The sequence below is a fragment of the Urtica dioica genome, chromosome 3 (genome assembly GCF_054948205.1).
Source record: "Urtica dioica subsp. dioica isolate 48M chromosome 3, U.dioica_male_clone48M_v1_H2, whole genome shotgun sequence".
Lineage (NCBI taxonomy): Eukaryota > Viridiplantae > Streptophyta > Magnoliopsida > Rosales > Urticaceae > Urtica > Urtica dioica.
Window position 1 is genome coordinate 43,705,484 of NC_142758.1, and position 14,299 is coordinate 43,719,782.

General features: G+C 33.8%; 3 protein-coding genes across 3 annotated transcripts; 1 reads left to right on the top strand and 2 right to left on the bottom strand.

The window, feature by feature from the left end:
* Nucleotides 1-2,180: 2,180 nt before the first annotated feature.
* LOC149402992 (2-hydroxy-palmitic acid dioxygenase mpo1-like) lies at nucleotides 2,181-5,747 on the bottom strand. The gene is made up of 4 exons (XM_089609321.1): nucleotides 5,204-5,747; nucleotides 4,279-4,341; nucleotides 2,686-2,757; nucleotides 2,181-2,496 (listed from the first exon to the last, which is right to left on the bottom strand). The coding sequence occupies exons 1-4, from the start codon at nucleotides 5,552-5,554 to the stop codon at nucleotides 2,380-2,382; spliced, it is 603 nt and encodes a 200-aa protein (XP_089465447.1). The 5' UTR covers nucleotides 5,555-5,747; the 3' UTR covers nucleotides 2,181-2,379.
* A 4,462-nt stretch (nucleotides 5,748-10,209) lies between these two features.
* Nucleotides 10,210-11,617, top strand: PNSL2 (PsbQ-like 2). The gene is made up of 2 exons (XM_089609646.1): nucleotides 10,210-10,821; nucleotides 11,244-11,617. The coding sequence occupies exons 1-2, from the start codon at nucleotides 10,354-10,356 to the stop codon at nucleotides 11,343-11,345; spliced, it is 570 nt and encodes a 189-aa protein (XP_089465772.1). The 5' UTR covers nucleotides 10,210-10,353; the 3' UTR covers nucleotides 11,346-11,617.
* A 979-nt stretch (nucleotides 11,618-12,596) lies between these two features.
* Nucleotides 12,597-13,654, bottom strand: LOC149402994 (uncharacterized). The gene is made up of 3 exons (XM_089609748.1): nucleotides 13,479-13,654; nucleotides 13,077-13,189; nucleotides 12,597-12,965 (listed from the first exon to the last, which is right to left on the bottom strand). Exons 1-3 carry the CDS (start codon nucleotides 13,576-13,578, stop codon nucleotides 12,885-12,887), a joined length of 294 nt encoding a protein of 97 aa, XP_089465874.1. The 5' UTR covers nucleotides 13,579-13,654; the 3' UTR covers nucleotides 12,597-12,884.
* Nucleotides 13,655-14,299: the final 645 nt, after the last annotated feature.

Sequence of the window (14,299 nt, forward strand, 5' to 3'; positions counted from 1 at the left end):
TATATAAAGCCAAAACGGAACCAAACCCACAATCTTTAGTTTGTGAGCGAGGGACTCTTGCTGCAACTTGAAACACTCACGGCTCAAGAGAGGCTTTGGCGGGACGATCGACGAAGAACACTTTTTCTCTCTTCAAAAGCTCTCAAAGTAGTCAAACACTCTAAGAAAAATAAAAATAAAGCAAAATGTGTGTTTTTGAGGTTACAAATCTGAATATATAAGTTAAGGGCTTATTTTCGGAGCTATCTGGTCCATTAAATAAGATCCAATGGTTCACATTTGCTAAGATACATGAAATATACACTTCAGGACTCATCGTCAGCGCGCCGCGCTAGATTCCACCGAGTCGCTTTCAAATTTCACCGCGCCGCGTTACATAACATGATTCTCTACAGTCTGTTGCAGGCTTTTACTACGGCACGTTTAGTTTCACCGTGCCGCGGTGAATCTTGACTTGACTTTCACGTTGATTTTTTTTTTTCTTTCAAAATGTGCTGTTTTTCTTCGTTTTGACCCCCGAAGCACAAAATCAGCTCTAATGTCGTCCCCGTACTCAATTAAGCTCCCAAAACATGAATTTCACATGAAACATATAATCGTCAAATGTACTCAAGAACAAGCTAGATTCAAACCGAAAACAGGTGGATTCGTACGTATGAAATGCACTTTTCACTTGTACCTTGACTAAGTGATGTAATTTGTTTTTGTGTTTCAAAAGTGGATTAACAAAATTGAAGACATGATTAATTTTTTTGAAGTTTTTTTTGCCTAGTGTTGACAATGAAATTAGTTTTGAAACTATTTGATGTTAGGAATATTACCCACTGAAGATAATTACTGAATATAATAGAAAGTTGAGTTTACCAGCGTTATTAAATAGTGAGTTGTTTTCTGGTTAGAATCAATAACAACTATCATTTATAACCTCTGTATTAAATAGAATTACATGTACGTTGGACATCTAAGTTCGGGCGGTGAGCTAAAACATGGTCGGTGATAGATCCATGTCTGGATAGTTGGATCTAAAATCACATATGTGGAACCCAAGTGAAAGGTGGATCACTTACACATTTGGTATGTGTACGACATGTACAGACTTTGGTTGTTGATGTGTTGTTTAAGCACCGTTACGACACACTAGCCGGGATCGCTATGATGATCACAGTGAGACTTGATCTAAATCCTGAAATGGTCACAGACTTCTAGGTTACATTATCGGGTTCTTTGACTCATTCGTTAATGGCTACTTAAAGATGCCTAAATACTTGTGTCTTGAGAATTCGGGATATGATCTAAGCAAAAAAGTGATTCACAGATACAGAATTCAGCCTTCCTGAAAGAATGTCAATGTTAACTCACCTAAAGATTGATTCTAGAACCAATTGATTGCGCGCATTTTTGTAGTAAGTACGTACGAAAGAATCTTTCGCCGAGGAAACAACCATGCTTAGGGCTCATATGTATCAAGGCATGTATAACAGAATAATTGATCTTTCTCAATACGAATTGAACATGGAGGATTGGCCTCATGAACTGACGCTCATAAACATCGAGTAAAATATAATTCTAGCAACAATAAGATTGCAGTCTCAGCTCATCTTATGGTGTGATGATGAGATTGACAAATCGAATGAATAAGAGAAAATAGAGGTTTCGTCTAATTATTTGGATTTCAGTTACTAGGTCCATATTCTCCAAGGTGATTATGATAAAGCTGGATAGAGTTACTATCGGAAGATAATAGCTGGAGAATTTCTTCTTCATGTTTTGTTATCAGGCAATTTTAGATAAATTGGCAGGCGCTAGGTTTAATAAGGTATCATATATTTATAGGTAACAAAGAAATCCTTTGATAAAAAAAAAAGGTAAAGAAATCCTAGGATAACAAAAAACATGTAACAAAAAAAATCATATTTCCTACTCAAAAAAGAATAAAATATGGGAAATCAATATCCTTTAAAATATAGTTCCTAACATAATTTAGTTGGTAATTTCATGCCACTTTCAAAGTGGAGATCGTAGGTCCATTTCCCGCTCGCTGCAAAGCTGCTTTTAAAAAAATATCGTTTAAAACTTGAACACCATCCTATATTTTCCTTCCTTTTATTTTTATATATATATATATATATATATATATATATATATATATATATATATATATATATATTTCGACTGAGCTGTGGTGATAAAACAAAAGAGAAATAAAGTACAGACGTGTTAAGGTCATCCGTATTTTCATAACAGTAGTATAAAAAAAACATTAGCTAAAAATAAAAATAAAAGCACAACACACGCAAAAAATATAAAAATCATATATATATATATATATATATATATATATACACATTCAGCTTAGAAGAAGACAAAGATGCATGAGAATTATGAAATCAGTTTCTGCTTCTTCTCTTGCCATTCGCTGATATTTGAAGAAATCCTTGCTTGCACTCTGGCATGAAATTCAGGGTAAGGCTCATAGTGAAAGAAGCTAATCAGAGCCTGAAATCAAGTAACAAAAATGTCTCAATTAACTGAGTAAGTTTTGTAACTGTGACCACCTTTTTTGGAGGTCGAAAAAAGTCAATAATTGCACAGGAAAAACCTTGGTCTCAACTCTCAAGTAATATTTTGTATCACAAAAATAGCGGTGATAAAATATAAAAATAAAATATGAAATCATTAAATTACCTCCAACAATACAAAGAATGGTGCCATAAATAAGGCTTGTACGAGGTTGTCCAACAAAGCTGGTGCCCTTTTCTGCACACAGTAGAGAATAGATCCTTTCATATTACAAATACATTATTAGATGACACATGACGGGAATATGACCAATAACTCATCAAACTGTGTTTCGATCACAATAGTGTTTAGTGGGGGAGCCAGAAATTTAATTAAGGAGGACACACACAAAAAATTGAACAAAATTAAATATACAATATAATAACCTCATCGAACTCAATAAAAATATTTCAACTCTACGATGGAATCTCAAATTCTGAACATATTGCATAATAATTTCGATATCTATAATTAGAAGCATAATTTATTAAGAAAGTTCATAAAAATATGACTTAGTAGATCCAAATATCCCTGAATACCGAATCAATTAAGAAAATTAGGGGTGTGCATGAAACCGGGCGATACCGTATGCAAACCGTTTAAAAAATTTGAGAATGGACCTAACCGTTTAAAAAATTTGAGAATGGACCTAATCGAATAAGCAAATAAACCAAAACTAGATCACACTTTTTTTTTACGGATCTAGTCCAGTTCGGTCTAATGTAAACTTGTTTAACATACAAGTGTTTTTTATTTTTATTTTTTACAAATGTTGACAAGAGGGCATGGAATTAGTTGGTAAAACACCCCACTTGACAAAATGATGAGATGGGTTCGAGTCACCGAGAAATCAATTTGCTAAAAAAATACGTGAAAATGCTAAATTTTATGTAATTAACTCAAACAATAGTATATTCAACTCAAACTATAAAGTTCAAATGCACTAAATTTCAAAATAAAATCAAATATATGATTTTATTTTAAAATAATCCCGTTTCAAACTTTTAAGACCTAATGAAAAAGTGGACCGGACCGAATTAGGGAAAACCGTTTAAGAGCGGATCAACAATTTGAAAAATCAATAGTTCAGCCAATTTATCGTTCTCCAAATTTTTGTGCACGATCCTAAAGAAAAAAATGATTTTATTGTTCATCAGCGCGTACAGCCGCAATTGGATTTTTTTTTTTTGGATATGGCTTTAAAAGTTCAATTTTCTGGTTCAATTTACAGTTTTTCGATTATTTTGCACAAACCTAGACAAAAAAACCTATGATTTTATTTGCATACAACCGCAATCATCTTTTTTTTTTTTTTGGTATTTGTGAATAGCAATGATCACATTTTTCAAATTGATGACGAATTTTTTGGCCCAAACCAAATTTCATGTGTTCTTGGCCATATATTCTTCCAACTTTCTCTTTATAAATTGGTGATCCGGTCAAAACTAATTTTCGTACATTGATAATATTTTCTCTTATAATTTAGTGATTTAAAATATTGAAACTACGGTTTTGTTTGGACTGACTAATTCTAAATAATTTTATTATTAAATGATAAAGAGAAAAATGTGTATACTGTCACAAATTTTGCTAGAATATAGAAAATCGACTATTATATTTCTCAGTTTTGAGATCAATATCTACATTTTAGTAATTTAAGGTATACTTTTATATTTTTATGAAAATTCTAGTGTCGTAGAAATATACTAGTTTAATTACCTCAAAAACGCCATGGCCAATGAACTGCGCGGTCCAACACACTATCTGAGCCACAATAACAACCTGATAAAGGGTTGGCTTTGTCATCAGCTTGAGATCTTTCATTATAATTTCATTATTTTTCTTTTTTCTAATAAAATATCAGTTAATCTTATTGCAAGTTAGCCTAATTTACATTATTATTTTTTCAGAAGAAGTAATACGCTAACATAATTTATCAAAACCGTACCGTAGACTAATAAGAAACGTTATCTACATTGTGGCATAAACATCACACTCAATTCCAAAGATGTGAATATAATATAAGGTTCAATACCCATTGTACCAAAAAATATACGATCATGTACGACAACTAATGAATATATTACATGATTAAGTATAATTTTTTTGTATTATATATCAAAATGCTAAATGAGGTTTTCTTTTCATTTAAAAATAAGTCAATATACTTTGGAATTTTTATTAATCTAAGAAATCGTATCTTTGCTTACAAAAGATTAGGTGAAATTTCATAAGTACATCGTTTAAATATAGTCATTCCCGGAATGCATCAAATTTTATAACATTACCTCATTTGTTTTTTTTTTTTTTTTTTTTTTAAATGAAACTGCTTATTCAAATTTAAATAAAACTGTAAACAATAAAAGAAATAAGTCTAATAAAATTGTAAACATGAAGATCAAACTATTAAAAAAAAAAATTAAGCTATTTGCATAATAAAACTTATGCGGAGTTCTCAAAAATAGTTTTAGGCTTGAATAATTTATAGTGGAAAGAAATTTTCCAGTGAAAACCAAGGAAATTTTCCACCACATGATTAAAGTGTAAGAAAGGAAATTCAGTTTTGCGATATTCATCAGAATAAAAGCTGTTAGAAAATAAAATTACAAAAGAAAAAAAAAAGTTAAGGTGTTCGTATACGTACCTTCCAAGCGATAGAAAACCCAAGAACGCTGGCAAGAAAACTACTTAAGACCCAACAAACGACACAAAGCAGAGCGGCGAAAGAGCCGGCTTTGGGTTCCAAGCACACGTAAAACGCGGCGTATAAAACGACAAGCAAGAACCCAAAGTTGAGGGCTAGAGAAAAATGTCGTCCGAGAATTGAAACTTGGAGATTGAAGAGAGAGGGCGTGAAATAGAGGATCAGAACGGCCGTGAAGAAGATTGGCCAAACGAATATCATGTGTATCAGAACGTTTGTTGGGTTTCTGTGATAAGCTCCGTAAAAGGCAAAGTGCTTTTCCAGATCAAACAAGCCTTTGAAATTCCCCATCGAGGTTTTTAGTTGGAGTTTCGAGAAATGGTTTTTTTTTTTTCGTTGTGAGATTGGATTAATGTATAAGAATCCCAGGAAAATAAATAAAAAAAACCGAATAATATGGAAGGAAAAAGGGAATAAAGTATGCGTGGGCAAAAAAACAAAAACCAAATATATATGGTCTTAAAATAGTTTTGGTGGAAATGTTTACATTTGCATTGATCAGATCAAAGCATATTAATATATACTTTTTTATTATAAAGAATATTAATACCTCACTATATTGGTTAGTCTTTAGATTAGCATAAATAAATCTATTTAATGATGTCATGTGAATTAGGTGTGTTCGCATCGCATGGCGTCATAAGGTTTTCATGAAAATCAAACCTTATTTATTTATATACGTCGAATATGCTTTCCACAATTCCACTTGAAGCAAAAGAAAGATAGATGGAAGGACTTGATGAAGATCTTAAATTGTATTCTATAGTAGATTAATCTTTAATGTTATGTAGAATGGAGGGAAGTCTTAAAATATATCTTTTTTAATTTTCTATAAAAAAAAATGGTAGCAGAGTTGGTCTAGTGATAATATTAATCAATAGGTTGAGAGGTCCTGAATTCAAATTTCATGGGCTGCAGAATGCACGTCCCCTTAAAATTTATCCTAAATAATATAATATTAGTCAATAGTGTCATATGTGTCTAAATCATGTAATATTAGTCAGTAATATCACATGCGCTTGCAACGTTAATATATCATGTAATTTTGGTCAATAACATCACTTAAAAAAATATATATATCTTCTAATAAGATTATAGGATAATTTAGTACAAAAATATGTATATAGATATCATTATGAATAATGAGCAAGCATGTAGGATATTTATAATTTTAAATATAAACATATATATATATATATATATATATATATATATATATATATATATATTCTAATAAAGTGGTTCTAAGAAATAGTTTGTTCAACGGGTGGTAAAGTAATTGAGTGTGTGTTAAGATCTACATGTTGTAGCTGTCGAAACCAACTTTTTATTTATTGAAATTATAAAGGAGTTGAAGATTAAAAGGCCATCACAACTCCTGATTATATACAGCCGGAAAAAACAATAGTGGTCTTCACATAATTTTTAATTTATATTAGTACTTTAGGAGGGATTTCAACATCAATTTTAACTTATCTTAGTATTTTTTTAAACGTAAAAAATATGCCCTAAATACTTTTTTAGAAACTTTATAAAAAAAAAATTTGAGGGGGCTTATACTGTCTTTGTCAGCATATATATATACTATAAAGCCAAATAATTTTTTTAAACCATTTTCTGCTTCATACTCTCTGATCGATATAGAGATGGAGTCGAGGGCGCTATTCCCGAGTTTTCACCGAGACCCTCGTACCCCCTAGCAAATATTTATGAGGCTTCTTCTTGACAGTTCTTTTTTAATTGTCTGAACAACTCTTTTTCCACCTCAGCTTCTTCATTTGAATCTTTAAGAGTCTGAGTCAACTTTCGACCGATGTTAATATCATGACTCTTCTTCTTCCACCTCTTTTGGGAGCATTCTAGAAGCATTTCTCGGATCTCGATTCGAACCTCGGGAAGAACTTTTTCGCATGGTCTTGCATTTTTCTCGGGATCGTTACTACTCAAGTGGTATTTCATTCGAGTTATCCTGTCACCTTTCGTTTACCAATCACAAAAGTAACACGTGAACCTGTTCGCACTCCCTTGATGTGGGTACATTACTTTTTTGCCACTTCGTCGGTCATTTTTGTAAATAAAAAATTCACAATATCACAATTATAATTTTTAATTTACAACTTAACAACCACATTTTATAATTCGCAATTTTTTAATCACAATCACACTCACAAGTTTTGATTTGCATTTTTTAAAATCATAATTTATCAGTCCTAATTTCAATATCACGATTTTCCGTCCACAATCATAAATTTCAATTCACACGCTGGAAATATCCTAATTACTACAATATCATAATTCATACACTAACCTCAATAAAGTAATGATTCTGGAAATTTTCAACTCGCCGGAAAATTCGTCGACCGCCGTCAAAATTGGTGATGGGTTGCCAAAAAATTGAAAAACTCGTCGGAGCTTTAGAAAAAGTTGGGGATCTAAAAGATAATTAAGTACTAATCTCACGTATGAATTTTTTTTTTTAAATTGAGTTAAATCAATGTAAAAATGAAAAACAAATTTAAAACATCAAAATTAAATTTAAGAGCTTACCATGCATTCACGGTGGATATATCGGTGATTATCCGCGTTGCTGCATAAGATTCCTTCGACGCTCGGCGATTTCCTACGGAGAAGAAGGCGAGACGAAGAAGATCGCCGATATCGTATAAAATCTTCAAGCCGCTTGGCGATTTTTGTTAGGAATTCTTGCCCACGAGAGACAATGAATAAATCATAAATGATTAGTAAATAGAATAATGGTTTACTTTATTAGCATCATATGATTAGTGAGTTGAGCTCTGAATATCAGAATCAAAGGCCACTATCATCCGTAGCCTCTGTATTAAACTGAGTCACGTGTTGAGCACCTAAGTTCGGACGGTGAACTAAAACATGGTCAATGACTGATACATGCCTGGATAGCTGTATCTAAAGTCATATATGCGGAACACTAGTGAAGGTTGATCACAACGTGTGAGCATTCTGTACTTGTGGTAAGTGCACGATCTGGACAGACTTTGGTTGTAGATGTGTCGTTTAAGTACCATTGCGACACACTAACCAGGGTCGCTATGATGGTCACAGTGAGACTTGATCTAAATCCCGAAGTGATCATGGTTACTAGATCATGTTACCGTGCTCTTTGACTCATTCGCTAAAAGGCTACTATCATGCTAATCATAGCTTATGTCTGGGGAGTTTCGGAGCATGATTCGAGTGGGAAGTGGTTGACAGATATGGAATTCAGCCTTCCTGAAAGAAGGTCAATGTTCACTCACCTAAGGGTTGATTCCAGAATCGATAGATTGCCAGAACTTCCGAAGTATGTACGTTCGGAAGAATCTTTCGTTGGGGAAGCAACAGTGCTTAGGATATTTTGGTTATGACTATCATGATTTGTCTCATATTATATGACATAACTTACTATATATTGAATGTTACAATTTTGTCACACATAGTTGAATCAATACATTGGAAGAATTTACATTGTTCATCAACTGCTCAACGTACAAAATAAGACTTTCTCATAGATAAGTTACATAACCAAAATAAGTTACAACATAAGACCTGCTCAAAGATAAGTTACATAACCAAAGATTTACCATTGATAAGTTGCATAACCAAGCTAAGTTACCACAGTCACTTCATCAACAACACAAACACAATCAATAAAATCAACATAATCATTCGCTTCAGGAGTTTCAGTTCATTCTTTTCTTCGATTGATAGTAAATGTTCTTGAATTGCTCCTAATTGTGCTTCTATTGCTCTTAATTGTTCTTCCACTGCTCCTACTTGATCTTCTTGTAGTACATCGGCAACCTCCGGGAAGCTATTTTCTTGCGAATTTATCCTCTTCAAAAGCCCGGGAATAATCATTTTTGATCTAGCACAAATAGGAGGGTCGACCCACTCAATAAATCCACATCCATTTTTCTCCTGGTATAAAGTTCACCAATTCAAACATTGAAAAATCTCAAACTCGAAACAAAATCCAGAATAAATCCATACCTTATAATAAGGACACCCATAAAACTTTCGCCCAGGATTTTCCGATGTCCATGAAGTATACTCGACTCCGATATGACCGCATTTACACGCCGGAACTCGTCCACGACGCTCACTTGTCACCTTGCCGGCGTTGTTGCCTTGCTTGCGCAAATTCCTCCGCGACGATGAACTTTGACTCGACTCCATCGATCTTCCACGCTTGCCAATTCCTCCGATCCGCTGAGTCACGAATCGCACTTCTCTCTCGAATGGTTTTCTAGGTCGGGACTTTCGATTTGGGGTTATTTTCTTGTTCTATTAATTTAGAATTCATTAATTTATATATTCATTTAGTATACCATTTTACTCTATTATTTTTCATATACAAACAATGGCAAAACGATAATTACCCTCCTTGTATCGCAGACGTGACTTGCACGTGACCATTATCCGGCAATTTGGACAGAAAAATTAACAGAAGTACCAAATATGAAAATTGTCTGGTCATAATGGGCCAAGACTGCAGACTTTTTTCATCAGGGACCAAGGTGTTAAAGAGGTCAAAGACGAGGGCCAAAAATGTCATTAATTCTTAAAACTAAGCAAAATATCGCAATAAATTCATATATTGCCGATATATCGAGATATTTGACTGATATTTTATAAAATAATAATGTTTATTAATGATATTTTACCGTTAATAAAAAAATTACGATATATCGACAATAGCGCCCATATTTTGAAACTTGGTCATAACCCAACATCCCAAATTCCACGTACAAAATATCACCACACTACCGCCTATTTTACTCTTCCAATATATAATAATAAATACCAAGATAATACACCCCGAAATTAAAAAAAGTAAAAGACAAAATAGAAAAGCAAGATAATGAATCCAACGTGGCAAAAAGCAAAGGTCCATGTTGGATTCACATTTTTCCGTCAGCCACAGCCTCAGCCATTGAAATCCTGCCCGGAAATATCCACAAACTAACTTAACCAACCACCCAAAAAAAAAAAAAAAAAAATTCCCACTCAAAACACACACATTGTGCAAAAGAAAAACACCAACAATTTCCCACTCAAATAACCATAAAACCATGAACACCATAACAAACACCACAACTCTCCCCCAAAACCCCTCTCCCAAACCCCAAACCCGGCCCACCAAACCGCTGCGAAACACGCTATCATCATCACAAGTATCACCACCGGGTCGAAGAGCGTGCGTAGCAGCTCTGGTCCTGGGGCTCGGGCTGAGCCGAGCTCCGAGGGAATTGGCGGCGGAGGAACACCACTGGGGGACGAGATCGTTCATCCGAGAGAGGTTCTTCGAGCCGGGGCTGTCGCCGGAGGACGCGGTGGCTCGGATCAAGCAGACCGCCGAGGGGCTCCACAGCATAAGGGACATGTTGGAGAACGAGGCGTGGAGGTACGTCTTGTTCTACGTCCGCCTCAAAATCGCTTACCTTTCTCAAGACCTCAAGAACGCCGTCTCAACCCTGCCCGAGTCTCGCCGCGGCGACTACGCCAGAGCCGCCAATGAGCTTATCGAAAACATCGGCGAGGTATATACATATATATATATATATATATATATATATACATATATATATATATATATATATGCCAATGCATAATTGATTATTTAAGTGAAAGTTACTACAAGCGATCGACCGAACAGTGGCAGAACCAGGAATTCCATACAGTGGGAAAAATTTGAAAATAAAAATTCAGGAGACAAATTTTAAAGATTTATATAAATTTAAAGTAAAAATATAAAGTTTGATATAAATTTGGATAAAAATCACAAGTTTTAAAAGTTTGGGGGCGTTAGCTAGCTCCGCCAGAGCAAGTGACGTGGATGAAACCATGCATTTTAACTAGATTTTAATAGATATTTTCCAAAATATTGTGTTAAATTTAATCTAATTGATTAAAAAAAAGGCGAAATCTTACTAATTCAACTTTTTTTTTTGGGAATCCAAAGCTCGATGAATATATCCGGACGCCAAGGGTGTACGAGTCGTACTTGTATTACGAGAAGACGTTGAAATCGATCGATGAAGTTGTGGCGATTCTTCAAGTGTAAAGACGTACACCACAAGTCATGTATTAATGTTTGATAATACTTTTTCTTCTTTCTTATTTATATGGAGGACAATAATCAGATCAGTCAATTAGCAAACTCATGTGTTTTCCCCCCTTTTTCAGTACAAAAGAGCGGAGGGGGGTAAAATTGTTTAATCGTATTTATGTTAGGTTTAATAGGCGCTAGCAATTAACTTCACTTTTCAAATAGTATACTTTCGAGAATATTTAACGAATGGTCCCTTTCTAATTTATTTTTAATTTTTTGCTGAATCTTAGTGTAAAATTGGGTGAAGCGTGCGACAGAGTGCATATATAGTTTGAACTCGGCAACTTTGAAATATTTGTTGGGAATCATTACGCATCTTTTATTAGCGATTCTCATCACTAGAAACATTTTTCGGAGAATGAAAAATCATGTGGTGAGACGGAGAATCTCTTTCGAAGATATTATTTGATGGAATGAGTCTTGAATGTAGTCCCTTCCGGTTGAAGATAGTATGTGTGTACGTAGAGCATTTAAAAATCGATGGTCAAGTCCGATTTACAATTTTTTTTTTTTTTTGCACGCTCTTAGTCCCTATCTTTAAATGTGTATTTATGGTATCATTAACAAATCTAAGAAATTAATAATAGTAGTTTGAACTTTGAAGAAGAAAAAGAAATGGTAACAGTCATTCCCTATTGTACTCGCAGTTTTTTTCTTAAATGTGTGACGAGTACGTTCTTGTTGTGACCTTTTATTTCGAGGTCTCTAGAACTACTAACTAGGGCATTGAAATTAGAAGCCCATCTTTCCTTAATCTTCTTTAATCAGTCTCTTTTTTTCAAGAGTAGCTTCTATTTTTCAGGTTGTGGGACATCAATCTTTTATTGCCTCTTTCCAAAAAAAAAAAAAAACCCCCTCTCAAATGTAAACACAAGTAGTCCTTCTGTTTGACTTTCATCTAAATGTTGATAGAAATTGAAATGTGATACTGATATGCATGGCTCATTTCAATTATAATTTATATATTTAAAAAAAAAAAAAAAAGTCAGAGATCTGCTGAATCCACCAAACCGGCTCTCTGAATCTGAAACTCGTTCATGAAGTGAGATCATCAAGATGGACATTTTTGGGCAATGCTAAAAGCAAGGTGATTGAGAGCAACATTATTCGCTAAACGCAATGGTGATCATTATTGTTGTCTTATGGAAATCGCAGATATGGTAATTAGTTGGATGCGGCTTCAAATAGACACTCAACGTGTAATTCAGAGACGAAAAAAGATCAGGATTTACCCATTGATAAAAAAAAAATCACACACAATTAAGCCGAGCAATTTCAATAAGCCAATATACATACCAGAATTAAACTATATACCATTCGCCAATGTCTTGAGACCAAGACCAACCAATGGCTTCTTGGACCCTAAAAGCTTATAAAATACTCGGCAAAACTCTCACAAGATGAACAAATTAAGATGCTATATTCAACATGGCTATGCACAGGAACAATTCGAACGTGTTCAAATCATAAATCAACCACCAAAATCAGAGCCTACCGAGTTTTCTTAAGTCGCTTCGGGGGTCTCATTGTCTCCTTCCTCGGATCCTCTGGAACTTTCAGGTCGATATACGGCTGCACAATTCAAATCCCCAAAGCCAAAAATCACAAAACTAAACTTTCAACTAAACAAATTTTCAGAAAAAATAGATCTAAAAAAAAAAAAAAATTCAATATCAGACAAACCTCATCCCATTTTCTTTGGAGTTCCAAAATCTCTTGAGAGTAAGAAAGACATTCGGCGTGGTACGCGGCTGCTAGCTCCTTTATCAAAGCTTTCCTTTTGATAATGCCAACCACTTCAAAATCAATTCATCGATTGTCAGAAAGAAAACATAAAATTGAAGGCATAAAGCGAATAAATTGAAGATATACTTGCATTGCAAACACAACTGACTTGTTAATTAAGAAAGAGAAATTGACTGATTGCTAAGCATGACCAAGAATCATGTACACGAGAAACGTAAAAGAATTAGCTGATGAACTCAGGGCCAATTGGAAAACGCAGAAGCACAGTCGGAGTAAATGATCAAACACTTGTAAAAACACAAAATTCGTTGAATTGCGAGAATGAGATGAGAGACGTACTTCGACTGGGATCGAACGGTGGACGAGGACGAGATTCGGGTTGCGACGCCGTCTCGGGAGGCATAGTTTCCTTCTCTTCATGTTCTTGTTCTTGACCCATCGTTTTTTTTTTCGTTGCTGCGATAATTTGGGCCTCGGATTAGGTTTGGGTCTAAGCAGCTATTGCAGTTGTACTTTATAGTTGAAAAATGAAAAGATATAGAATGTTGAATAGATAACCGAAAAATAAAAAAGTCGAGCTTGTTTGGAAGTAGAGATGAAATCTCATTTAATATAAACTCAGTCAACCATTTTCTTAACGGGTTAAATAAATTTTTACCAAAAAATTTTAAATTTTAAATAAAAAAAACAAGAAGGTAAGCTTGATTTATTTTCTTAGAGCGATGTATATAGATACAATTTTAGCCTTACCAATTATCCGGTCTATTATTATAAGGTGTATACGAATCGGGTAATTCTCATTTTATTGGATAAACATGTAAGATCTAATAAGATCTCAAGGTTCTGAATATAGAGAACAAATAGGTGAGCCCGTACTTGTTTATTAAATATTCAATTTGTTAACACTAAAAAAATACAAAAATTAGGTATTTATCCGATTAAAACGTTTGAGATTGCTATATAGTCAACGTTTTATAAATCTTAAGTAAATAACCATAAAAATGATGGGACATTCTTGTTTAGCCATATCATTGAAATAAAAGAATGGGGTATTTATGTCAATTTACACGTGTAAATACATAGACATAACATTGACTATATAGCAATACGAAACTGTAAATATAGCTATATACCTAATGGACCAAAAAAAATATTTTCAT